Consider the following 25954-nt stretch of genomic DNA (forward strand, 5'->3'; position numbering starts at 1 on the left):
GCTACCTAATCCGAGCTGGAAAAAGCGAGCGCAGGGGTGATGGCCTGCCTTGCCGAAAGCGGATGATGCGTTGATCGACTCTAGCCGAATATCAAAGAGGGTCATCATCCCACCCTAGCCAATTTCTATTCTTGTCTACATCATATTCCCCGGAAATCAAGCCAAAGTGCATTTGGCTCCAGCGCCAGGTAACATGAACTACTGGGGGGAAAAACGGCCCGTTTGATCACTCCCGAACGTAGCGTATCACACTACTGCAAGCTATGAATTGCCTACAGACTTGGTGGTATATAAAGGACTGATTGTTTCCAAAGAGCTGGTCCCAATAGACCCCTTCCATAGATTTTTCATTTACCTCTTGAAACTTGCAGAATCGTTATGAACACTTAATCCCCATATGCCATCCGTGGTCAAGGCTCTTGCGATGAGCCGCGGACTTGAGTCATATCTATTACAACCTCGCATGCTGTCATATTCCGTGGAATCTCAGCAGCCGTCCTTCCATGCATCAGCGCGTCGGCACCCCACACTAGACATTCTGTTTGTGCTGATCAGGATATGCATGAGGTGGTAGATGGCCCTGACCTTGAGCAGCAGGGCCGTAAATGGCGAGTTCGAACTCTCTTTGGCTGATTTCTCACTCGTCATATGCGCTCAGGCTGTGGCCTCAATCAAAGTACTAGCCTGATCTTGTATGATTGCTAAATCCTGCCTTGGGTGCATTTCCAGTATCTTGGAGGTCAGGGTAAACAAAACATTCCTGCTAACAGCGAGGCCTTTGTAGTTGTTCAGCTACAAGCCACAGTGAGCAAATAAGATTTGCATAGGCTTCCGTCCGGTGACAGTTCCTGGACTTATGAACGGGCAACGCCACTTCTGCTCTAGAAGTATCTTTGTGTGGTCGTCTCAAGCTTCCAGCTCAGATTGAGTACTCGGCTCTAAGCGCGAGATAAAAGGGAGATAAACGGACTAGTGCAATGATAGAGCACTAATTGTGATGTGGATCATAGTAGTGTTCCTAATAGTCTCCGTAGAAACAGATACGCTTCCGCTTTTAACGCCCGAGATCTTCACGGCCTCTAGTTGTACATCCGTTGATTACTTACCCCGCTCCCCCAGTAACAGATAACCACTTGCTCTGTTCCCCAACAGCCTATTTCCCTCTGGTTGATGTGAAGAAGGGTTCTAGGCGAATGTCTTCTTCAAAGTATACTGCATAGAAGCCTCGAATCATCGCTACACGCGCATTGTTCCGATAACGAATCCTGATCCCAGGACAAACGCTGCGCTAATAATCACCAGTCAACCTGACCACACTCTGCGACAGTATTCCTGATGGCAGCACCCGTGGTCGAAAATATCACTCTCCCAATCCCGGGTCATGGGAGCCTGCGAGGCGTACGATGCGGTACCTCAGTGAATAGGTTCCTAGGTGTACCCTACGCCCTCCCTCCCATAGGGCCCCGACGTTGGCAAAAGCCTGCCGCTCTGCCGCCAGACTTTGTGTATGGCGAAAACGGCGCTCCTCTCGACTGCACAAAGCTTGGCCCCATATGTCCACAGCCAGATTATGTGATGAATGGGACAAATCTCTCGGCTGTGGAGGGTGCATCGGTAAGGCAACAAGCGACGTGCTGCAGGCTTCCAACCTGCGCGGACTTGGCTGGAGCTAACACTATCACGCAGAATTCCGAGGATTGTCTCTTGCTGAATATTTGGGCTCCAGCAGCCAAGCAGCACAGCAGCCAAAAATGGCCTGTGTATGTATGGCTCCATGGCGGCTGGTTACAAATAGGGAATCCTTGCCACACGCCTCGGACTGACCCTTGGGAGCTGGTCGACAAGTCGGGGGCCAACCTACAAGCGGTTGTGGTGGCTGTTGGGTATCGCCTCAACATATTCGGGTTCTTAGCCGGAGAAGGTGTCAATGGCAACTTTGGACATTGGGTAAGTGTCTCACGCCATATGATATGTCGGTTCACAACTCACCGTTCTGTGGGCTATCAGGATCAGCGATGTGCCCTGGAATGGGTACAAAAGCACATTTCGAGCTTCGGAGGTGATCCACATCTGGTGACTTTGGGAGGTCTCAGTGCTGGTGCCTTGTCAACACATTACCAACTGCAATACGAGTTGCTCCATGGGGCCGAGTCAACCCCGTTGTTTCAGAATATCTTCATGTGCTCCAATGCGATCTCGGTAAAGGAAGCCAGGCTCCGTTTTCCAAGAATATGACTGACCATGTGAAATATTGTCAGGTTCAACCTAAATCAATTCAAGAATGTAAGCTTTGGGCGTTTCAGAGTGTGAGGAAGCGAAGACTGATGATATCCCAGCGGACTCCCAACTGCAGGACGTCTTTTCTGTGTTCAAAATTGACCCATCCCTTCCCGCGCAGGAGAAAATCGACCGCCTCCGTGCGATACCTGCGAGCGAATTAGTGGCTAGTTTCCCCTTGATGCGGTTGGACACGTTCCGTACGGTGACCGACGAGAACTTCGTTTTGCGCGACATGCTCAAGCTGTTGAGAAATGGCACAATAGCCAAATTGTTCAAAGAACGAGACATGAAAATTTTGATTGGCGAAGCTGAAAGCGAGGTATGAGACAATTGTCCTCTAAGAAGGATGTGCAAAACACACGACTGACAAGTCAATAGCATCACATGTATGCTCTGATCAACCCGCCTTCTTCCAAGAGCATGTTGCAAACGGCTTTAGAGAACTACTATCCAGCGGAGATCTGCAAGAAGCTGATTCCGAGATACAATTCGGGTGAGGAGCATGACGTTGGTCAGATTTATGGAATGATCACATCGGATGTTCAAGTTCGTGCGCCGATCAGAGCATTTGCCAAGACTCTTGTGGATGCTGGGGTTCCATTAAGCAATATCTGTCGGTACCGCAGCAGCTTCCGGGCAAAGTGCATCGATAGTCTTTACGATCCCAATTTGGGCGTGGTACGTTCATAGTCCTTCAGTTGTTCCAGGGCGCGGGTTTTGTGTGCTTCGATGCTGATGCAAAACATAGACACATTCTGTCGACATGTGCGTTTGGTGGTATTTGATACGTTTTGGCTATGACGAGCCAGAGACTGCGGCAACCAAGGACTGGTTATCGCGAACGTTAATACCCTTGGTCAGGGGCGATTCCATGCACCCGGGATGCTCCACCATTAAGCAGTATCTGGTGTTTAGGCCTGATGCCAGCATAGAGGTGGTGGATGATGTGTACTGGGATGACATGATAGCGACATCTGAACTATGTGCCGAGACAGCTTAGGCTAGCGAGAGCGAGACTAGAAAGAAACAACGCCGCAGGGGTGTGACTCTTGTACGGAGTACCTTATGTGACTCTTATCTGAGATGGACGTCCTGAGGCTTTGTGTGGGGGGTGAAATTCTGGGGAGGTACCGTCACGTGGACAACTACAGGTACGAAGTCGAGGTACCTAGGCTCGTAGGTACCGAGGATCGGACGGCAGCGCCACCAGGCCAATCAGGAGCTTCCTATTTGTTACGGCGTGCTGCTAATCCCCACTAGAAGATTTCTTGACTCCAGGATCGCGCCGGCTATCGCAATCCAGGCGAATTTTTGGGGTACTGCCACCAAAATTCTATGCGCGCCGCTATCCACCACGACAACGACTCTCTCCCAGCCCAGAACTACCTGCCTAGGTGATCGCTCCAGCATGAGATAGACGCCCATCTGTTTCTCCAGGCATAACCACCCATCATGGCTGCATTTGTGAGTTTCTGCCGTCAATTGGCTCGCTCCTGTCTGCCTTGCTCCTGAGCACCGGACAGCGCGAAGCTCCCATGTCCCGCGCCTCCACGCAAGGAATCCCGACTGACACACGGCGATATCTGTAGCGGAGAGCCATTGCTCTCTACTCCGTCCCGCGACTGCGGCCGCAGACGGTCAGGGCCTCCCCTCGACCTCTTTACGCCGCCCTGACCCTTCCTCGTTCCTATTCTACCACCGACCCTCGGAGGCAATACGCCTCCCCATCAAGCCTCCCAAACGCCCACGATGCCGCCGCCTTCCTCTCCTCCCAGCCGGCCACGCCCCCGGCCGACCCTCAGACCCTCACCGAGAAGATTGTCCAGCGATATGCCACAGATCTCCCCCCTGGCAAGAAGGTCAAGGCCGGCGACTATGTCACCATCCGGTAGGGCCCTCTGCTAAAAGGCAATATCGACGGAAGCTGATACAATAAATATCGCCAGACCTCATCGCATCATGACTCACGACAACTCGTGGCCGGTCGCTTTGAAGTTCATGCAAATTGGTGCTTCTCAACTCTATGATAATCGTCAGGTCGTCATGGTAAGTCATCAAGTCTTGCCACTGGCTTTGGCATCTGGTGGTTTACGTTGCCCGGGCGGTTCACCTACAGCGTCAGGGCTGGCCACATCTGCACCCTCCTCACGGGACGTACAGATCTCTATGCCACCACAAAGATCAACATTGGACGCTGGCATTGCTGCATACCCTTGACCGGATCAAATATCACCAAAGGTGCCTCGGCCGAGAGACCAATATGAAGAGAAGACTCGCCACTGTGAACAACAAGGTTTACCCTTTGGAAGCCCTGCAAATCAACTAGCATCGGTTGAGACTTTCTTCTTTGACAGCCCGAGTCACCTCATCTCCAACGAGGTTTGGGGACTACTCGGGTTTCCGATTTGGATTGGCCCGAAAGCTGAGACACCTTGAGCGATTTTGTCAAGGAGGCTCTAAAGATCTCCTGGCCGATCATTAAACATGAGCGCGCTGATGAGAAAGCAAAGAGGGAAGCGCGGTCAGCTCAGTCACATTGGTCTCCAGGGAGGTAAACAGATTTTGCGGTGATGCCAGTGCCGATTGTTGTTTCATTGATGGTATGGAGCGGATTTGGCAGGGCTTTGCTAGCCCTTGCGAGCCCTTGACATGGGAATAGCCTCAACCACACAAGATCATTAACAACGACTAATCTTTTCTTGTTCTTTTTTTTACAAACAGACCCTTGATCATGATGTCCAGAACGAGACACCGGCAAACCTGAAGAAATATAAACAAGGTGAGACTTCCTAGCGGCCGATCCGTTTCCAATTTGTGTTTCATGAGCACTGCTATTCATATATGGCCTCCGATCCAGCATTGTACGGATATCGCTAATCAAGGAATCTGCAGTGGAGGAGTTTGCTGCCCATCATGGTGTCAAATTGTAAGTATCAAGTACCCTCGCTAATAAGCCTCGTTCATTTGCTAGATATGTCTCATGGCCTGCTCCCGAGACATACTCTTTAGCATAACAACTTCAGATCATTCACTAACTCGACAACCCGTAGCTACCCGGCCAAGAGAGGAATAGGTACATAAAGACTGTCATAAGATGAGGTATTCAAGGAAGACGAGGCCGCTAATAGTTAGACAGGTCATCAAATCATGGTAGAAGAAGGTTGGACATCACTCGTGCCCATGATCGAAGACTGGCATGCTAATGGAAGAACAGGACACGCCTGGCCAACAACTCTGACTGTCGCCAGTGACAGCCATTCCAACCATTATGGCGGTATAGGAGCGCTCGGTACGCCAGTTGTGAGAACCGATGCCGCCAGTATATGGAGTACATCAAAAACATGGTGGCAGTCAGTACTTCCCCGGTGCTCTTACCAGTGCTCGACGTACTTCAGAAGCGAGCTCCTGTCCAAGAAACATTCCTTGAAACACCTTGCTTTGAAACACTATTCACAGTACTGCAAAGCACTCTCGGAGCGTCCGTTGCTAACGAACGATATGACAGAATTCCCCCAATTGCCAAGATTACGTTCACTGGTGTCCTTCCCCGCGGTGTCACTGGGAAAGATGTGATCGTTGCGTTGTGTGGTTTGTTCAATCAGGACGACGTCTTGAACCATGCCCTTGAATTCACCGGTTCCGACGAGACTTTGGCAAGCATTCCCATCGATGCTCGCCTCACGATTGCCAATATGACTACGGAATGGGGCGCGCTGAGTGGTATGGCTTAATAGTGAGGGAAAGCAGGCAATCGAGGACTAATGTCTGAGACAGGACTATTCCCCATTGATGATAAACTCATCTCCTGGTATCGCGCCAAGGCCACGACTGCGGCCATGTTGGACAGCTCCCTCAAGGAGCGCATCAACCACGAGCGCATCGACGAGCTTGTCAAAAATAAACTAGTTGCTGATCCGGGTGCATCATTTGCCAAGGAACTATACCTGTAAGTCTTCACTTGGCATAGCTGGTATTTTCCTCGAGTCTCATTTCACAAGTACCCCACGGAGATCAAAGGCCCATGTCATGAAGCAATCTTTCGGAGATGATTATTAACTCTCTTTCCCTAGAAACTTGTCAACCCTCTCCCCGTTCGTTGCGGGTCCCAACTCGGTGAAAGTTGTCACTCCAGTGAAGACTCTCGAATCCGAGGACATCCCTGTGGACAAGGCCTATCTCGTTTCGTGCACCAACGCTCGGAGCTCGGACTTCGCCGCTGCCGCTCGTGTCTTCCGCGAGGCAGCCAAGGATGGCCAGCCAGCCAAGATTGCCCCTGGTGTCAAGCTCTACATCGCCGCGGCCTCCATCCCCGAGCAGGAGGCTTGCGAGGAGGCAGGCGACTGGCAAGTTTTGATCGATGCTGGAGCTCAAGTTCTGCCCCCTGGATGTGGCCCGTGTATCGGTCTCGTACGTCAATCCCCCAAGCGGACTCGCAGGATTTCTTGAGGGCTAATAAAATAACCACCAGGGCACTGGACTTCTTGAAGACGGCGAGGTCGGCATTAGCGCTTCCAACCGTAACTTTAAGGGTCGTATGGGGTCAACAAAAGCAAGAGCCTACCTTGCTAGCCCGGAGACCGTCGCCGCCAGTGCTCTTCGGGGCAAGATCGCCGGGCCCGGCTGGTACGAGAAGCCCGAGGGTGTCGAGAAGGTTATCATTGGCGAGGGCAGCGGTGATCATGTTGCCGATAAGGCTCGATCTGTGGGGGATGCTCTCGATAAGCTCCTTGGCGAGGTCGATAGTATGATCGCCAGTGCTGAGGCAGGTGCTGAAGCCGCTGCAGCGTCCTCCAGTACGGCCGCGTCTGAAGGCGAATCTTTGACTGAAATTCTCCCCGGATTTCCTGAGAGGATCGAAGGCGAGATCATTTTCTGCGACGGGGACAATATCAACACTGATGGCATCTACCCGTAAGTACTTCCAACAAGTCACAGGCAAACCCCCAAACCACTAGAAGATGAGGTACAGAATTAACCGAGTTTGTCGTGATAGGGGTAAATACACCTACCAGGATAACATTTCCAAGGAGAAAATGGCCGAGGTGTGCATGGAGAACTACGATACCGAGTTCGGCAAGATCGCCAAAGCGGGCGATATCCTGGTAACAGGCTTCAACTTTGGCTGTGTAAGACCTATCCAATACAACCCCCTTCGTCTCGTAGACAGCAAATTCTAACTTGACCCAGGGTTCCTCAAGAGAGCAGGCCGCGACGGCCATCTTGGCGAAACAGATCCCGCTCGTCGCTGCTGGCAGTTTTGGCAACATCTTCAGCCGCAACAGTATCAACAATGCTCTCCTCGGCGTCGAGCTGCCCAGACTCGTACAACGCCTCCGTGAAGTGTACAAGGACGAGGCTGAGAAAGCTCTGACCCGCCGCACGGGCTGGAAGCTGCTCTGGGATATTCGCCGCTCCAAGGTCGTCATTACTGAGAAGGATGGCTCGACGTGGGAACAGAAGGTCGGCGAGATGCCCCCCAACGTGCAGGAAATTATCGCCTGCGGTGGGCTTGAGGGCTGGGTGAAGACTAAGATCGCGGCTTAGAGACGAACAAGGGCCCATGGTGATTAGATATTGTCTTTTCAAGTACTTACCCCTGGCGTTTTTCTTACTTGCCACGGCTGGCGTCCTTTAGAAACCAATTCTTTGTTGACTTCTCCAGGCTCAAAAAGTGTATAGTGTCCAGGGTCTTTCGCTAACTAACCAGATGGCCTCAGACATTCATCTAGTATCGCTCGCCCAAATCAACATTTCCATACGACGTGTTGAGACGGGCTTTGGGAGTTGAGATCCTGGCTGGGGACTCTCTCTGCTTGTGAATGCTACGGAAAGGCAGGCCATTCAATTTGAGAAGACCACTGGCCCAACCTCAGATTGAGTCTGAGGGGCCTCGATGGCAAACAAATAATGATGCCGATCGTCCAGTTGCCTGTGTCTGTAGATGGGACCCGATCATAGCCACTACAAGGCATGTACGCCTTTATGACTTGCCAAGGTGCAAGTGCAAATGACCGGAACTTCTAATTTCTTTCTGCTCTTGTCAACCTGATTAGCAATAAGCCATGTAGAAGCAATGCCACCACTGGTGCCAACTACCAATGGGTATCGGCCATTGCCTACCTATGTAAGGCCAATGTATATGTCAGCTGACTGCGAAGGGCGCGTTGAGAGAGGGGCATAAGGCGGCGAGGAGGGGCATTAGGCATCATCACAGGCAGCCTCGATGTCTGACCATCTTGTTTAATGCATGTCGCTACACCTGCGTGAAGACCATTAGTCGCCACCATCCCGGGTTGATCAAAGGACTGATGTAACATATCGTCTGTTACACCCGACTATGCGAGCTATGGAACATCAAGGCCAATATTTCGCCACCGAGGAAGACCACCTGGTCTCTGGAGTAGATACCTGGCGTCGTTCTAGTACCTCATATCGATTGAGCCAGCATGAGGATGACACCGAAAGTCAAGGGATTCCTACTACCGATGGCTATGAGCAAACCGATGGCGCAGCAAGCACCGAAACAGACATAATATCGCCAGCACAGTCGTCGATGTTCTCTACTGGGACCTCTGCAGATTTAGACCCGCCGAAGTCGATTCATATCCAGCCCCAACCACAGCCCAAGCATCAAGAAGCAGAAAGCAGAAAGCCCTAAGGTGCTCTACTGTGAAATCCCAGAGTGTCCATGGTCATTTGATACAAAGGATGACTGGATAAACCATATTATCAGTGACCATTATGGAGATAACTGCCCAGCTCAATGCAGTTGCTTGTTCTGTAACAAGCAATTCGATGCTGCGCGGACAGCTGGCGGTGATACACGGGCCAATTTTGCTAGGCGTCTCGAGCATATCAGCAAACATTTAATGAAAGGTGATACCTGGGAGTCCCGAGATGAGCAGCATGAAATAGGAGCTCACCCTGTGAGGTTGACTGGAGATGACCTACTCCGACCAAAATTCATTCCTGCAGACTACAGTTCTCCAAAACAGGAGAAAAGAAGACGAGATGAGAGTGATCGAATGGAAATCCAGTCTCGGCAAGATAGAAGACGACGCGCTGAACAGATAGATCATGCGCAAAAACAGCCCGCGTGGCTAAGAAAACCGCCTGCACCAGTCCATCATGCACCCGAGTATCATTCAGCAAAAAGGAGCAGCCACTCTACCGACGAAGATGAGGGCGAAGACGAACATGTGATAAATTTGACTTCTATCGATGTCAACCAGAGACTGCGATGCTTATCGACGAGTGATGTTCGGGGTCAACATAAGGCGGACAAGACTTCTATGCCCCTCCATGAGTCTTTGGGATCAGAAGGGTCTGGGATGCATGACATATCCGACCCCAAGCACAGATAATTGATGGACTTTCCCATCATTCCGGGAGAGAACTATAGCAAACAAGACCACTCGGCAAGGGCAACGTTGGTGCGGGAGGAAGAGAAATCCGCACCCACCTTCCAGATTCCCATTACGAATGCCGAAGTATCTGGAACTGAAACCACCACACAGGACTGCCTAAATCAATTCGTTACTGTCAATGATGAGGCAAGACCAAAGATAGTCGAAGAAGCGACAACTGGTGCCCAGACAGAGCTGCAATCGACGAGTCGATCCCTTGCCTTGCGAATGGATTTCTCCAGTATCACGAAGGGGTCCGATTTGAGTTCAATTCCGAATATCGAGAAACACAACTGAAAGGCTCCTCGGGAGCAGATTCTGACCCAGTCTTAACTGGAATGGTTCAGCATTTGTCGGAGGCTAGTGCCAAAGTCGAGCATGAAAACCAACAAGAACAACCTTGTCCAGGACCGTTTCGTCCAGAACTGCGGGCGATTTCAAATACGCCTGCACAGAGAATGTCCCATCCTGAGAAGTCGTTTGCAACGTCTCGGGTAGAGTTAAGAGGCCATCGTTGTTTATGATTGCGTGTGCAGAACTATCTCTCGATCTACCTGCAACCAAGAGCGGCAGAAGGAAGCACTCGCGTATCCTGGATTTGTGTCAGTTGGTCGTTTCTTTTTTTTACTATGCAAGGTCAGAATGAGTAGCTAAGGCCGACCGACATAGAGATGCGGCAAATGGCAATCAATTGATGTGCTTCCTGAACAGCAAAAGGCCGCAATGGCATTTGCTGCTGCAGCAGCCGGGCCAGGTAATGAAGCTACGGTTAGCTGCAATTCTGAGCCAGCGGGAACGATTTCATCAATCTCATCACAAAGCCATGACGCCTCTGGAGCCGAGCAATCAACCTCTGAGGAACAAAATAGCCCGAGCCCAGTTTCAACGGCACCGTCTATCGACGATATCAACAGCTCATTGGATCCATTCATACCCGCAGGCACCAAGAAGTATATGCTACTTTGTGTCAACACTGGTCTGAGGCAGATAAAGCTGGCAAATGTCGACGTTACGGATGCCGATGACGGTCTAGAGATCTTTCAGCGCTTGCGGAAAGCATACGTCGAACTCCGTGGCAACAAAGCAATGAACCGCCTTATGAAGCCCACCACCATGCACTACGTGAAGGTACGAGAAGCCGGGGCACCCGTGCAGATATTGGAAGAAGAAACGAATGTTGACGCTTGTACAGTTCCAACTCTTTCATCTCCACAAGTCAGAGGAGTGCGTCGGGAACTACACTACCGATTCCATCCCATCTAGGAAAGAAGTACTTCGTCATGAGTACGCGTTCTTCCCCTGCCCACCAAGGGTGGGAAAAGTTCCCATTGCGCCTCATTTGTTTATGCACGCATTTCTCGACCCTTGTGACCACATGGGTATATTGGCGACGATGATGCTACCCAAGAAACTGGGAACAGAATTACATTGCAGTGCTAGTCAAATCCACCCTCTCAACATCCCTCACGGATGGGGTTTCTACATTGTTGAAGGATTGGACCGAATTGTCTTGGGTGGATTGACTATCCTTACTCTTCTTACCTCCTGCTTTCTCACTATTCTTTGGTCTGCAATAAAGGGGGACGTTCAAGGGGCACGGGCATCGGGCAGTATTGCGTTGCGGCCGTGGGGTTGGGCGTTTCGGTGCTTTTTATGTTGGAGAGAAACTGGATAGTCGCTCACTCTAAGTAGCCTACCAAGCGAGCTTCAAGATCTCATATTGTTTCAATGTTAGAGAAGCTCAGTTCTGTGGCAGGGTCCAGTGGTAGTGTAGGGGCGGAATTTCGGGAGCGGAGCCGGTAGAGACCAGCCGCCAGCATCGGCCCAGTCCGCAAACGGCAATCCTTGCCCGCTTGTAGGGGCCTGGAAGCCGAGATGGGGATCGAAAAAGCTGCATGAAATCATGTGCAGAAGGTAAATATAATTCCAGCGACTCCCCGGAATGTCTGAAGGTTTTCAAAACACACCGGTTCTCCTCGTAACAGTTTGGTTATATTTGTGGCATCACGAGGACGATCTTTTGTCACAGATCACAGATCTGGCCATATAAATAGCATCAGTTCTGTAAGCTGGAACCCCACGACCCCCAAGACTGGCTTACTGTGTGGCCGCAAACTTACTACGTGTTCTTCCACAGCACGGCACAGCGTCGCTATATGAACGCCACCCGCCAATATGAAGCAATTCATGGCTACTTATGAGCTGTCGCTGTTCCAGCGGATCATGGTCATCTGGCTGTTCGTTATCTGCGGACTGTTCATCTCATTCCACATTGCGCAGCAGTGGACGGAGAAGCCATATGCCTGGGCAAGGCTGACGGAGAAGACGAGGTGCGTGATTCATGATTGCGTTGACGTCGGCACCCACCGAGACTTACACGGCAACAGGCCCTACTGGTACACCTTTTACGTCTTCGAAGCATTTCTTACTGTGCAAATTCTCTACCGGATCCTGGAGGAAAAGATGGCGGGCGCCCTCAATGGTCTGGAGATGCAGGTGCTGGACAGCGTCTGGATCGGCCTCTTGGGCGTGGAGGTGCTCATGGTGATCTGGGCCGGTGGCGTGACTGTGATGAGGTCCATGGCTCCTCAAGTTGCCCAGGCGAAGAAGACGCAATGAGGAGAGGGACAAAGAATGCGGCTGGCCGTCTATGTCCAAAAAATTACATGAACGAAGCCATGGAAGCGACCTGGAAACGGCAATTCCCAACGCCTCAAACTTCCTCAAGGGAGAGCGACCGTGTTCTCAACTTTGCTGTTGCCTTGGGGTCATTCGGTAGACTTGTGCAATAACGAGACACTTTGCTGATATCTCGAGGAAAATGTGCCAATGCCATGTGAAGGTGCGCGCAAAGAAGGATGAATTGATGGAGCCTGGCCCAGGCTCGCGCGGCCGGCTGGTAAGAAAGGACAGGTACTCAACACCTATTCAGGCCACAGTGCTTGTCGGAACGAGATCTCTGTGCTTGCTGTTCTCTGGTGACACAGACACCGAGTAATTTGTTGCCTGAATGTCTCGACTGACTCTCGATACCTGCCTTAGCTATAGGTACTGAGATAGGCATCTTTCTCGACTTTGTCTCGGGGATGACGAGTCATCGCTAGTACTTGTACGAGCAAAGTACAAGTAGCTGATATTTGGGCTGCGCATGACGTAGACCAACCAACCATCTGTTATCAGTCTCCGTTCCTCTCACAGTTCCTGCCCGTTCTCCCAACGAACAAGTGCTTCTCATGCTGGCGGCCGGTAGTAACCCTCTGCTACTTAGCAGACTGTGATTCTTCAAGGAAAAGTCTCGCCTACAAGATCACTGCCTCATTCCATGAAGCCGGATGGAGTCCTTCCCCCGAGTTTCCGTGGGGTCATCCGCTCCATTGTACAGGGCCTTGTGGGGGAGGGGATCCTGCACAGGTGGGCTTTTCAGCGGCACTGGCGGGCGGGCTAAGCTAAAGGGCGCCATTCCAGCAAGTATCTGCCACTACTGCAGGCATCTGCTTTGTCCGCGTGGTACACTTTGGGCCCCACTAAGAACCCCCCAAACTGGCCCAGCGGCGCCCCCAGACTCCCCCGAAGCTTATCACCTGGACCGGGCTTTGTATGTACTTGTAGATCTCGACTCGAGCTGGCCGGCTGTGCGGGTGGTGTAATACATGCTCGAGACCAAGGACTAAGGTAGGTACTTTAGACGGGCCTGCCTTATCCTTTTTTGACTCTGTTCCTCTGCTTCTGTCTTTCCACGAAAGAAAGACGTGCGCGCGCATCCATACTCTCTTCCTCGGCCTCTCCCAGGCACCTCGTAGTGTCCACCACCCTCGAAACCTGTCGCACGCTGTTCGTTACATTACCAAGGGGAAACATGGTGTTTGATATCTTCGCCAAAGCCTTATCGTACGTCACCTCGCCTGGACTACTACCCCGCCATCGCCGTCGCCGCACGTAGATACCCGTCCCATCTGCTCGTGCGGGCGCGGGAACCTCGGTCACGTCCTCGAATGCTAATCAGCATCACAGCTCCGTCGCATCCTTTCTCTTCCCTCTCTTCGCCTCCTACAAGGCCCTCAAGACCTCCGACCCGGCGGAACTGACACCATGGCTCATGTACTGGGTTGTGCTAGCCTGTGCGCTGCTCGTCGAGAGTTGGTTTGAATGGATCTTGATGTGGTACGTCTCTTCGCGAACACCCATCTCAAGCGCATGCAGGGCACTGATACTGTCGTCCTAGGATACCCTTTTACGCCTACCTCCGCCTCCTGTTCCTCCTCTACCTCGTCCTGCCGCAAACCCAGGGCGCCCGCATCATCTACCAGACCTACATCCACCCTTGGCTCCAGGACAACGAGTCGCAGATCGAGGACTTTATCGCCTCGGCCCACGACCGCCTCCGGGCCGCCGGCGTCGCCTACCTCAAGCGCGCCATCGAGCTCGTTAAGACCAACATCCTGGGCATGCCCCCGAGCGAGCCCCAGCAGCAGCAGACCAACGCCTCGGCCGCGCCCCAGAGCTACACCCAGTCCCTGCTGGCCCGCTTCAGCCTGCCCAGCGCCCGGTGGCCCTCGGCCGACGCCGCCGGCACCGCGGGCGCCGACTTTTACAACCTGCTCGCCAGCGCCGTCAGCGCCGCTACCAGCGCCGCGGCGACCAGCAGCAGCAGCAGCAGCAACGCAGCCAGGGCGGCGGCGACCACGCGCGGAGAGGCGGTGACGGCCTCGGGCACGCTGATCCCGCCCACCGTGCGCGAGTCGGAGCGCATGTCCTTCCTCGCGACGCAGCGCGAGCGCCTGACGACGCTGCTGTTCGCCCTGGACCGCGAAGCGGCGCAGCTGCAGGAGCAACAACAGCAGCAGCAGCAGAGGGGAGACAGCATGAGCCTCGATAGGGAAGCTGCGGCGTCCGCCGAGGGCGGCGATGCGCTGCAGCGCAAGCTCAGCGCGCAGAGCGGCCTGAGCAAGAGCCGCAGCGAGGCCGACTTTGAGAAGATCGAGGCCGAGAGCGGCGCCGAGGACCTGGACGAGAGCGCGCGGCCCACGCCGTCTGCTGCGGGGGGCAGTGGCTCGTGGATGCCGTGGGGTTGGGCCGGCGCGGCGGCGCCGGACAAGAAGAAGGACGAGTAGTTGATGGAGACGTCTGAACGGGATCTGGGACACGGCGTTGGGACTGGTAATGGGATAGGGTGCTGCACTCTTTTTTTTATCATTAGGCTGGAGTATCGATAGAGTCTTTGGTCAGCAATCGACCTTGGCCAACACTGACATCCGTCTCAATTCGCGATCCTTGCATCGGGTCCTTGTCCTGAACGCTGTAGTGAAGTGCTGAATGTGTTTTATATCTATTTGCTCCCGTATATATTACATGTATGATGCCGCTGCAGTTTATAGGTCGTCTACAACATATGGCCATGACCCCATGGCCCAACACTGGAACTTGCCATGCAGAACCTCTCATATCTATCGTACAACTACCCCCCGTGATTTATGAAACAACCGGCCTTCTTGTAATTGTAATTGTAATACCGGGTATTCAACGACGAGCCAACATCGCTGATCCTCTTTGCCTACTTGGACAGCTTATAAGGGTAAGCCGGGTCGCCGTCCTTGCGGATCCAGATCTGTCGCTTCTTCTTGTTGACGACGTGCTCGACCCAGACCTCGCGGGCGTGCTTCTTCTTGAACTCGCGGATGAAGCGCGGATCCCACAGCTCCGAGGCGATGCCCAGGTCCTTGCAGCACCGCAGCAGGGCGTTGGACTTGCAGCCCTCGCTGGCCGTCGGTATCGTCTCTTCGGAGAAGTACTGGCATTCGCCGCGCGCTTGTGCGATGTATCTGTGTTGCGACTCTGTGGTCAGCCATCAGGGAAGCCTGCGGGGACGAGTCATGTAGGTAACCGGCGAGGCATGGGAGAACAAGGGAAGACAGCGTACCGTCCGTGGACAATGAGGGCGTACTCCCTCGACACGACCTTCTCGCTGACCGTCACCTCGCCCCTGGGCGCAAGACCCCAGCCACCGGGGCCGAAGGCCTGGTTCAGGATGCGCCGGTACTTGATCTCGGGCAGGTAGATGATGCCGTCGGGCTTGACCTCGACGTCCTGCATGTCGATGGGGCTCATGAGGATCGCCGCCGTCTCGGGGCTGAAGGGCGTCGTCGACAGGCCGTGGAAGGACTGGCTCCAGTCGATGCCGTTGCCATTGTTGCCGATCTCGGGCGCCGAGGGCAGCGGCGCGGAAGATGTAGGCTCGGGCACGGGGGCAAAGACGGCAGGCGCAGAGTCGGCGGCTTCGGCGGCCGGGGGGATGGCGGACTGCTGGTCGCGGGTGCCCTTGCGGCCCGGCAGCTGGCTCGGAGGCAGGCGATCTTCCCCGGCGACTTTTTGGCGGAGGGGCGTGGACGAGGAGAAGGCGGCGCGACGGGGCTGGGCTTTGGGCTTGAGGGCTGCGGTGTTGGTCGCGGAGCTAGAGGCGGACCGCAGGGTCGATCGCGAGACCAGCCGGAGGGGCCTGAGGGCGTGTGGTATCCTCGAGGGTATCATTGTTGTCTTGTGATGTGATGCGACGTTGTGGTAGAAGGCAGGGTATGGATGGTGGCTATGGCGATTGGAGCTTTGGGGATATTTTTTAACTAGGCGGGCGGCCAGGATAGGCACCCTGGACCTCCCTGGAGCTTGGACCAATCACCTGAAAGTCGATGAGATCATGGCAATCAACCATCCAATTCCGGGGAGCTTCGTGATGGGATTTAGATATTGGTCTGTTCCGCTTCAATGTATTGAGTAGCGACAAGTATACATTTCTTTCTTTATGCAATGCTGGTATAAAAATACAACAGGTCAGGTCGCTGTGATCAATGATCATGCGTGGCTCATTTGGCCTTCTCGTCGACATCCTTGGTGGCTGTCCTCTTGTCGTTGTCATGCTGCTTCCAGCACTCGCGGAATCTCTCCATCTTTTTTTGCGCCGAGCGTGTGTTGTTGTTAGCTTTGGTACACTCGCTCACTGGCCTGGCCTCATGGATTCTTACCTCTTCTTTACATGCCCTCCAGTCCTTCTTTTCGTAGTAGCAGTCTGTCAGTTTGGTGTTCTCATCTAGTGCAGCAAGAGACATGGCGTGTTAGCTCAGTGTCCCCTTTCTGGGGAGGAGACCGCAATGCGCGTGGGTATTCGCGGCTGCACTCGGGCCATGAAATCCAACCCCCCTGTTCGAGGCTCGTGGCTGCCCCAGCTGAATTGAATGCAGGGCTAGAGATTAAGTTACAGGCACGGCGAGAACGTACCTGCGCATCCAGTGCTGAAGATCCGCTTGTCCCTGCATCGGGTTTTAGTGAGTGATCCATCCTGCTTTCCGTTGGTTGGGCGATCTCTTCTGTTGGGGCAGGACCGAGGTCAACTTGGAAGGCGTCGTCGTGTGTGTGCGCGCTCACTGTTGACTCAACGCCAGCTGCCTCGTCCACCTCGGCCAGAGATCCATACAAAGTCAGAGACAAAAGACTGCTTACCATTCATCTGGTTCGTCGTCGTCAGCCTGCGCCGCTTGTGCAGCATCACTGTCGCTTTTTGACATCTCTGCTTTAGTGTTGCGAACGATGTGTTTGTAGTCCGAAAGAGTTAAGGTTCTCAAGTGCCCCCGGATCTCAAAGTGGCGCGACTTTTTTCAGGTCCTGGTCTCTTTGATAAACGGTACACACACCCCGATCCTCCGCTCCGAACCTGCTCGGCCACGCACATATTCTCGGAACCCGAACCATGGCTCCGCACAAGATGAATGTGCTGGTATACACCGGTATAGGTCATACCCTCCTGCATTTCATGCCTCCTCTAATGATCGGTTTTCCATCTAGGTCCGGGGACGTCCAGTGAGTCAGTGAAGCACTGTCTCTTCTCCCTCCGCCAGCTCCTCGCCCCCACATACGCCGTGAACCCTGTCGGCGAGAACCACCTGCTCAAGGAGCCCTGGGCCGCTACCTGCGCCCTGTTGGTCTTTCCCGGTGGCGCCGATCTGGGCTACTGTCGGGTCCTCAATGGCGCCGGGAATCGCTCCATCACCCAGTACGTGCGTGCCGGTGGTCGATACTTTGGCTTTTGCGCCGGCAGCTACTACGGGAGCAACCGGTGCGAGTTCGAGGTTGGCAACGCGCCTCTGGAAGTGGTCGGCAGTAGGGAGCTGGCCTTCTTCCCGGGGACGTGCCGCGGCGGTGCCTTCAAAGGGTTCCAGTACCACAGCGAGAAGGGTGCCAGGGCCATTCGGCTCACCCCATCCAAGCAGCTCCAAGGTGCCGGTCGCCTGCCACCATCGCTGCGCTGCTACCACAATGGCGGCGGTGTCTTCGTCGATGCGGCGCAGTTTGAGGGCCAGGACGTCAAGGTGTTGGCTTCCTATGCAGACACGCTTGACGTGGATGGTGGAGATGGCCAGGCTGCCATTGTCTACTGCACCGTCGGCAAAGGAGCAGCTGTCCTGACGGGACCTCATATCGAGTCAGCAACCGACATGTCTCCAAGCGTCCGAGTTAGCTACTGACTGCCCGCACAGATTCGCATCCGCCAATCTCACTCCTCAGCCGGACATTCCTGCATACGGCGACTTACTACGAGCTGTAAAGGAAGACGACGAGCACAGAGAAGAGCTGTTAAGGCAATGCCTCTCGTCGCTCGGCCTCACTGTGAACCAAGTCACTCCGCCGGTCCCTGAACTCACTCCCCTTCATGTCACTTGTCTGCACCCGGACCAAGCGGCCGAGTTGTGGCACTCCTGGCAGGACATCATCAAGAAAGAAGGCACCAGGGATGTCATCAAGGGGGGCACCGACACCTTCTCTGTGCGTTTGGCTGACACCCAGAAGCGCTCATCAAAGTCGCAGCCTCCCAATGGCAGGGATGAAAAGAACGTATTTACTAGTGACATAACTCCCGTGCTGCAAGAGCTGCTCCTCGGCTCGCAGCAGCATCCCATCTTGATGAAAGCCGCCGCTAGGATCGACGGCAATCATGAATCGGAAGAAGACTTCAATTATCTCCATAACCTTCTCGAACAACTCTCCCACAAAATGGGCACTGACGCACCCAGAGGCCTGTTGTCGTCAGAGGGTACGAGGCACATTGCCCACATCTTAACCAGGACAGTCGCCGATCCCAAGATGGAGGCTTTCCTCGAGGGATCCAACGACAGCAGCGTTGCAGAGGTGAACAGTTCCGGCGGTCTCGACATTTTGATCAAGCAAGTCACTTCCGACCTCGGGCTGGTCAACATCGGCTCTGATGACAAAATCGGCCAGAGATTTTCCAAGTCAGAGAACGATGAAGGCGCCAACAAGATGATCGACTATGCTGCAGTAGTAAAGGAGCTAATTGTACACGAACAGGGCGTTCCCGGTCGCCATGAAACACCCTTCTTCAACCACGAAGTTTACTACAGAGCACTGGAGAATTACAGGCAGACCCGCGACCACAAAGCGGAGGACTGGGGCGATAGCCTTATGTATGGGGAGGTGCTGACAAGCACGAATACTGTTCTCGATCAGTAAGTGACAAGTCGCGTCTGTTGACGGTCTGTTGAAGCGAGCATGACTGACGGTATCTTGCAGAAACCATGGCCTGCTTGCGACCCTTCCCTCCGGCTTCACAGTGGTCGCGCGGACCCAGGTGGCTGGCCGTGGACGTGGCAGCAATGTCTGGATTGCGCCTCCAGGACAGATGATCTTCTCGAGCGTCATTAATCACTCCTACAAGCTTGCAGCGAGCAGGCCCATCATCTTCATCAATTATCTGGCCGCCATTGCTACCGCAGAGGGTATTCGCGGGCTCAGACCAGGTTGCAAGGACATTCCAGTGAAGTTAAAATGGCCCAATGACATATGTATGCGGCACTCGCCATCTCTGAAGCTCCTCGTCCAGCTGACTGATGAACGCAGATATCCAAAAGCCCGGCAAGGATGCTTCTTTGAATGAGTCATACGTCAAAATCGGCGGCTTGCTTTTCCAGTGCTCTTACAGCGACGGTAACTACCAAGTCGTCGCGGGCATCGGCGTCAATGCCGTAAACGACCGCCCAACCACCTGCGTCAAGAACTATCTGCCCGCTGGGAACGACGGCTGCGAGACTTTGGTCGAAGAACTCATTGCGTCGATCCTCTGCCGCTTCGAGATGCTCTATAAAGAGTTCTGCCGGACTGGCTTCTCAGAAGACCTGGAAGCGCGGTACTATGCACACTGGTTGCACACGGACCAGATTGTGACGCTCGAGGCCGAGGGTGGCGTGCGAGCTCGCATACGGGGCATCACCAGAGACTGGGGCTTGCTTAGGGCGGAGGAGCTGGGCACGAACGACGCGCCGACGGGCAGGTTTTGGGCCCTACAAAGCGACGAGAACAGCTTTGACTTTCTCAAGGGTCTAGTTAGGAGGAAGCTGTAGGACGCTTCTTCCCTCCCAGAGGGCGGGCAACCTCCATCGGCGACCAAGTTGACACCCTTCCCCCACCAACCCGGTACCAACATGGAGGCCCAGGCTCATCCCTGCGATGAATACGGGCTCGTACGAGACTTTCTTGTTGCCGTTGCCTCACTTTATGCCCAGGCAGTGATCTTGGTGCTTTTCCCGCGATCTACAAGACGCACAAGACGCGCCGAAAGACTACCAACCCTACCGGTCATAGCAATCTTCCTTTCGGCTTGGCAATCTATCGCCACTGCACTAATAACGGTACGAGGGTACCGAATCAGACAATCGCTCGGCACACCAAAACATGTCGAGAAAGCCCCACGGCGGTGTTTGCTACTGCCGTTCATCGCAGTTGCATTGTTGTTGACTGGTAGCGCTATTCTACTTGGGGTGGCCATTGATGCTGTCATATGCAAATGGTACGGAAGTTTGTGGCCTTCGAGCTGGGCTGTTGTACTTCTTGTAGTCAGGACAGCTCTGGAAGCAGTATTTCGTAGGGCTTTAGGGCGACTTTACGACAAGTTAGACCGCCTACATTGATATCACCAACTGTGCTGTCTTTTGTGCGGGTGGAGGCAAGCATCGTTTCACAAGGTGGTATCAAGCAGTGCAGGGTTAGACTTTGGCACTCAGGTTCGAGATAGACATACATCCATTGAACGGGCCAGAGATGGGTAGCATAAAAGTAATACCGAAGGAATGTGCCGTTACTGTCCTTGGGTTCGGATGAAAACTGAACCTGGGGAATACCACACAGCATGAGCTGGCCTGGATCCGGGGTCCGGGGTGAGCGGCAAGCCCAAACCCGGCCCAAGTCACACCCCCGGCCCCCCCCGCATGATCATGGCGATTTGATCGCCATCTTCCCACCTTGGTAGCTTCCTCCTTCCATCCCCGGTTTTGCCTTCGACCGTCGATTGTGAGCCAGCGGTGGCTCTCTAAAGCGTCTGCATAGCACGTTGCTTTGCAACTTTCTTTCTTTGGAATAACCTTGCCTATTGCAGTAGCAAACCTGGCCGCGGCATGTAGTGATTTGCAGGTTGTGCCGGACAACGCGAAGTACACGAGCTCTCAGACCTCGACCTACAGCAAAACTTCCCCCTTCTGTGAGCCTGGTCACGGACAAGGTGTGAGTGTGAACGGCACGCCACGGCAGGTGGACTGCTGCCAGATTCGCCAGGACTTTGCACAGATGACAGTCCTGGCAGTGCGACACTGATAATCGCGATAATCACTTCCTTCGCCGTCCCGATTGATTAAACCCACGCGACGAATGATGAGTCTCGGCGGCCCTGTCGTCCGCATGAGACCCTGCACTAGTGTCTGACGCCACATCCCAGAGACAATCCCCAGAAGCACGGCATGGTTCCTGTGCTCGTGCTGCTGCAGCCCTCTTCACAACGTTAGGCTCCCTGGTCGCCTGTTCGTCTGCCATGCGACAAGCAGGCATTGACCGTGACCCTTCCGCATTGACCCACCCAGAGAAGTCTTCCAGAATAGTTCCGCATGACATGCCGGCACACCGGATGGCGCTCTGCACCAGACTTTCGCCTCCTGGCCAGGCCAACCATCCGCCCCAATGTCGTCTTGATTGACGTCCACGGCCCGCCGGGCGGTCCATCATGCTCGAGCGAGCAATCAGAGGAGTGAGTGCTCTGCGGGAACAGCACTTCAAGATTGGGCCCATCCACCCAGTGGTACTGCTTCGCGAAGAGGACGGCTCGGATGGTGGGAAGGACCTTGTACCGGATGAGGAATCATGTCCTTTCCACCGGCTGGCCCGTCACTTTGCCCATTTTTGCCAGAAGTTCGCCTCGTAGCCCGGCCCAGGAACCGCCTCCCGCGTCCATTGGGTATTTGCTCGATGGTTTGATGTGAGATGATCATCTGGAGTAAAATTGCTGGTCTCTCGTCCTCTCTCAACGTCTGGGGAATTCAACCTGGTTCATCATCCTGTGATGAGCCTGATTCTTCCCAACTTTTTACATTCGTTTCTCATGCTTCTATCGGCATCGCTGCTTCAAAGCAGGATAAACCGCCTTGTTTAATTATCTTCTCCCTTTACCGGACCAGTCCTACAAACACCGTGCCACATCGAGCACGATGAGCAAGACCTGAGCCATGCACTTGTCGGTGGCTACTATTGCGTTTTTCGCTGTCCACCTCGTAGCTGGACAAACTTCCCTTTCTACAGTGCCCAGTTCAACAGCGCTTGTCGACTCCCATGACGAGAATGGGACTTCAAAAACTTTGTAAGTCCCATCCAGCCAGGGTATTTTGACCGTCCAGGAGCCAATGACTGACGACACATTAGACCGCGAGGCAACTCGACTGCCGTTGCAACGGTGCACAAGACCAAGACCACGACAAGTGTTGCCTTCACTACTGTCGTTGAGACGCTCACCTTGCTTGACCTCGGCCGCAGGACACAGACAAACACACGCACGGTCACGTCTGTCACCGGCTCTAATCAGCGCCCAACCAAGGCTCCTTCTGCACATCGAGACGTGAACCGAGGTCTGCTCCGCCGGAAACCTCGAATGCACCCAGCCATAGCATTTGCTCCTGTATCATCACCAGAGAGGGCAGAAGGATATGCAGTATCCGGACTGCGGTTCATGCCGAGACAGGCGGTCGTCACCATCACGACCACGAAAACCATCGAGATCACAACGACTGTCACGCAGACCATCACTCACACCATCTTTACGACGATCATCTCGGCCCCGAGGGCGACCTACACCACTTCCACCGCCACGACCATCTACGTCCCACCGGGAGCAGGAGTCACCACTTCGGCTGCGCAGCCAACTGGCGGGCAGAACGTGCCCACGGGCTCTCGAGACCAAGGGCAGACCACCCAGACTGGGCCTCAGACTCCTGTAGGAGTGCCCTCGTCATCCGCCATTGGACCAAGCAGCACTGAGAGTTCCGGCATACACCAAAGCTCACAATCCGACATTCCTTCAAGCAGCCCCTTACCCGCAACCAGCACGAACATCGAGACTACAACTACGCCTCCCTCAAGCGAGACCGCGTCGACAGGGGCAGAAACACCCTCGACGCCCCTTCCTTCCTCATCGGACACCATGCGCGGCACCCCGGGAACCATGCTCACCCCAACGCCCACTTCGTCATCCACCGCACCGCCATCCACACCACCCTCGGCGCTCTCCAATGAGCAGATCGTCGGGGTCATCATAGGCTCCTTCGCCTTCCTCGTCTTCCTCGGCATCATCGCCTTCATCATCCGGCACTCCGTGCAGCGCCACCGTTCGAAGCTCGCCCAGCGCCGGCAGCAGGTGACCCCGCCCTCGGAACAGGGGGCGGCTGCGGCTGTGGCGGGGTCGGGCTCGGGCTTGGGGTCGGCGCTCCACTCCAACTCGACGGCCGCGTCGAGCGGGCGCGACCCGGCTAACGACGTGCGCATCGTGATCCAGCAGGCGCCCGTCGCGCGGCAGCAGTTCTCGCACCTGTGGCCCATGCCGCCCGGGCACGCGGGGCCCGGGTTCACGACGACGCACGTGGAGAGCAGCACGGGGGCGACGACGACGACGACAGGGACGACGACGACGGGCGAGGGGATGCCGCCGGTGCCAGCGCCGCTGTCGCTTCACCACCATCAGTATCAGCAGCAGCCGCCGCCGCAGGATCCGGGCCAGTGGAGCAACGCGAGCGAGTTTGGCAGCAGCGTCAGTCCCGATGGGTCGAGGGCCGGAGGAGGGGAGGCGAGATACTCGGGCGCGCCTAGCTCCGGTGTATTCGGGCGGGGGCTGTTCAGCCCGGGCCAGGCCAGCAGTGCTGCCGCCTCGCCGTCTCGGCCGCCGCAGGCACGCAATAACGGCAAGAGGGGAGGAGGCCTGTTTCGGAGCTCGGGGGGGTCTGGATGGTTATGATTAATACGGAAAAAAGATAGATTGATCTGTCACAACCTTGTCAGCTTTGTTTCAAGGGGCGCAGACTCACGGACGGGTTCGGCCAAGAAACTAGATATCCTTTTTCATGTGTATCCTTGTGAGTGTAAAGGTGTATTACAAGAATAAATTCCTCAATTTTACTACAGCGTGGCCAACGTCTAAAGATGCATGCAGCCCACAAATACACGCTCCGTGACTCTCATGATAATGGTACAAGAATATTCTTACAACAAGAGAAGGTCCCCCGAGCCCTGGCCCTTCCCGCTCTGATTGGAAACGTCTAAACCGATCCAAGTTTCTTTTCTTTTTCAAAGTCTCCCGACCAAACGCCAGGCCATGCCTTATTTTTCGAGTGAAGATGGAATATATACACAGTTGAAAGCAGAAGAGAACGCGGGGTTGAGTCGTATAGAGGCGATCGGTCGTTCGGATGGGAGGGAGGGACAGGCGTCGCGGGTCAACAGAGAGACCGTCTGGTTAGATAGATCCTCTTCTCTCGCAGACGGCGTCATTGCCGAGGGTTCGGTATCGAGGCCATCCGAGCAAATGCACCCATACGAGCTTGTCGCGGCTCAGCTTCCCACCCTTCCACGGAACCTCGTCACCGGTCCTTGTACACCTTGGGCACCTCTTTGGCGTCCGCTTCCGCCGCGGCCTTTTCTTGGAAGGGCCGGACCTCGGCCTCGTAGCGCTCACGCGCGCGCAGGATCTTGCTCTGGAGGTAGAAGGAGCCGCCCTTCTCCGGGTCGTTGGCGTCGAACAGCTTCTTGAAGCGGGCCATGATGTCCTCCATGTCGGCCTTGCCGCCCTGCGGGGGCTTTACGTTGAGGATCTTGCAGGCCTCGTCGAGGGTCATGCCCGAGGAGAGGGAGGCGCGGACGGAGGAGCCGTTGCCGGCTTTGGCCTGGGCGCGCTGGTACTGGGAGGAGGCCGAGGCCTGTTTGTAGGCTTCGGCGAAGGCGCGACCGAGGACGCGAGAGCCGACGAGGACGACCTGGGTTATGATGCGGTGCGCCTGTGTGCAGGAGGAGGAATTGTGTTAGTGGTGTGGTTCACTCATCCAGAGCAGTCACGGGAAAAGAGATGCAGTAAGAGCAAGGGAATAGGTAGATAGATGTGTTGCTGGTGGCGTTGCACATGCCGAGGGTAGCAATGGCGGCACCGGAAGCTTCTTCAGGAGGGTTCGGCTTGAACGTACCATCTTGAAAGGCTGTGGGAGGAAATGCAGACACCAAGAAGTGAATCCGGGTCTTCAGGAGAGAGAGAGAATACTGGGAGGTGAGCAGAGAGCGAGAGCGAGAGCGCGCTTCTGCCGTGAATCTCTGCGATGCGACGATCGCGACTTTTTTTTTTCGGTGGTGGTGTAGACAAGGTCAGCCGATGAGAGGCGCTCGAAAAATTGAATGGGTCTTCAATATTCTCTCTGTACAGAGTACCTGCCTCTCCGCCTCTCCAGCCAAGTACCTGCACTCCTGCACTAAGATGGACCCATGCTTAAAGCCGATTTGCGGGACCGGAGCGTCGTGCATTATTGACCAACATCAGTGGTGTGGCTGGCTTCAATTTTCGGCGGGCCATCGGAATTTCTGGGCTGCCGACGCTGGCCTGTGATTGGCTCTGTTCACTCATTCATTCATTCATCTCAAGTTGACTTTCAAGTGTGCCCAGGTATGGAAAGAAAGAAGAAAAAAAAAAGGGCAGAGACGTCATGGCCTTGCGATTGGCATGAGGGTTATTGTGAGCAGATGCAAAAGGGGCTTGACCATGGACAGCACATGGGCAGGGAGTCCACGCCCAAGCGCTCAGATGCCGCGCTCACGACCACCAGATATCGTTGAGATGGACGCTCACTTTGGCCCAGATCGGCCTCAAGTGAAGTGATTATGGTGGCTTGTACCTAAAACAAAGGTTCTCTTTTTCTTCT

General features: G+C 54.5%; 9 protein-coding genes across 9 annotated transcripts; 7 read left to right on the forward strand and 2 right to left on the reverse strand.

The window, feature by feature from the left end:
- Window positions 1-1335: 1335 nt before the first annotated feature.
- Window positions 1336-3280, forward strand: E0L32_004404 (uncharacterized protein; the record flags this gene model as incomplete). The annotated part of the gene is made up of 7 exons (XM_031138811.1): window positions 1336-1614; window positions 1687-1947; window positions 2008-2199; window positions 2259-2283; window positions 2337-2599; window positions 2659-2958; window positions 3029-3280. 7 exons carry the CDS (start codon window positions 1336-1338, stop codon window positions 3278-3280), a joined length of 1572 nt encoding a protein of 523 aa, XP_030997135.1.
- Window positions 3281-3732: 452 nt separating this feature from the next.
- On the forward strand, window positions 3733-7824 carry E0L32_004405 (uncharacterized protein; the record flags this gene model as incomplete). Its single annotated transcript, XM_031138812.1, has 13 exons — window positions 3733-3744; window positions 3870-4168; window positions 4227-4326; window positions 5023-5059; window positions 5173-5206; window positions 5331-5353; window positions 5417-5608; window positions 5659-6000; window positions 6055-6226; window positions 6351-6687; window positions 6749-7191; window positions 7274-7406; window positions 7468-7824. The coding sequence occupies 13 exons, from the start codon at window positions 3733-3735 to the stop codon at window positions 7822-7824; spliced, it is 2481 nt and encodes an 826-aa protein (XP_030997136.1).
- A 2585-nt stretch (window positions 7825-10409) lies between these two features.
- Window positions 10410-10949, forward strand: E0L32_004406 (uncharacterized protein; the record flags this gene model as incomplete). Its single annotated transcript, XM_031138813.1, has 1 exon — window positions 10410-10949. One exon carries the CDS (start codon window positions 10410-10412, stop codon window positions 10947-10949), a length of 540 nt encoding a protein of 179 aa, XP_030997137.1.
- Window positions 10950-11861: 912 nt separating this feature from the next.
- E0L32_004407 (uncharacterized protein) lies at window positions 11862-12305 on the forward strand (the record flags this gene model as incomplete). The annotated part of the gene is made up of 2 exons (XM_031138815.1): window positions 11862-12016; window positions 12074-12305. The coding sequence occupies 2 exons, from the start codon at window positions 11862-11864 to the stop codon at window positions 12303-12305; spliced, it is 387 nt and encodes a 128-aa protein (XP_030997138.1).
- A 1237-nt stretch (window positions 12306-13542) lies between these two features.
- E0L32_004408 (uncharacterized protein) lies at window positions 13543-14797 on the forward strand (the record flags this gene model as incomplete). The annotated part of the gene is made up of 3 exons (XM_031138816.1): window positions 13543-13574; window positions 13698-13847; window positions 13909-14797. The coding sequence occupies 3 exons, from the start codon at window positions 13543-13545 to the stop codon at window positions 14795-14797; spliced, it is 1071 nt and encodes a 356-aa protein (XP_030997139.1).
- Window positions 14798-15237: 440 nt separating this feature from the next.
- Window positions 15238-16211, reverse strand: E0L32_004409 (uncharacterized protein; the record flags this gene model as incomplete). Its single annotated transcript, XM_031138817.1, has 2 exons — window positions 15238-15505; window positions 15604-16211. 2 exons carry the CDS (start codon window positions 16209-16211, stop codon window positions 15238-15240), a joined length of 876 nt encoding a protein of 291 aa, XP_030997140.1.
- Window positions 16212-17421: 1210 nt separating this feature from the next.
- E0L32_004410 (uncharacterized protein) lies at window positions 17422-20086 on the forward strand (the record flags this gene model as incomplete). Its single annotated transcript, XM_031138818.1, has 5 exons — window positions 17422-17464; window positions 17517-18153; window positions 18209-19195; window positions 19260-19531; window positions 19587-20086. 5 exons carry the CDS (start codon window positions 17422-17424, stop codon window positions 20084-20086), a joined length of 2439 nt encoding a protein of 812 aa, XP_030997141.1.
- Window positions 20087-22234: 2148 nt separating this feature from the next.
- Window positions 22235-24009, forward strand: E0L32_004411 (uncharacterized protein; the record flags this gene model as incomplete). Its single annotated transcript, XM_031138819.1, has 2 exons — window positions 22235-22365; window positions 22428-24009. 2 exons carry the CDS (start codon window positions 22235-22237, stop codon window positions 24007-24009), a joined length of 1713 nt encoding a protein of 570 aa, XP_030997142.1.
- Window positions 24010-24631: 622 nt separating this feature from the next.
- On the reverse strand, window positions 24632-25231 carry E0L32_004412 (uncharacterized protein; the record flags this gene model as incomplete). Its single annotated transcript, XM_031138820.1, has 2 exons — window positions 24632-25024; window positions 25229-25231. The coding sequence occupies 2 exons, from the start codon at window positions 25229-25231 to the stop codon at window positions 24632-24634; spliced, it is 396 nt and encodes a 131-aa protein (XP_030997143.1).
- Between the last annotated feature and the right edge of the window lie 723 nt (window positions 25232-25954).

This window comes from Thyridium curvatum, assembly GCF_004353045.1.
Source record: "Thyridium curvatum strain D216 chromosome Unknown NODE_21_length_474914_cov_86.438106, whole genome shotgun sequence".
NCBI classification, from domain to species: domain Eukaryota; kingdom Fungi; phylum Ascomycota; class Sordariomycetes; order Thyridiales; family Thyridiaceae; genus Thyridium; species Thyridium curvatum.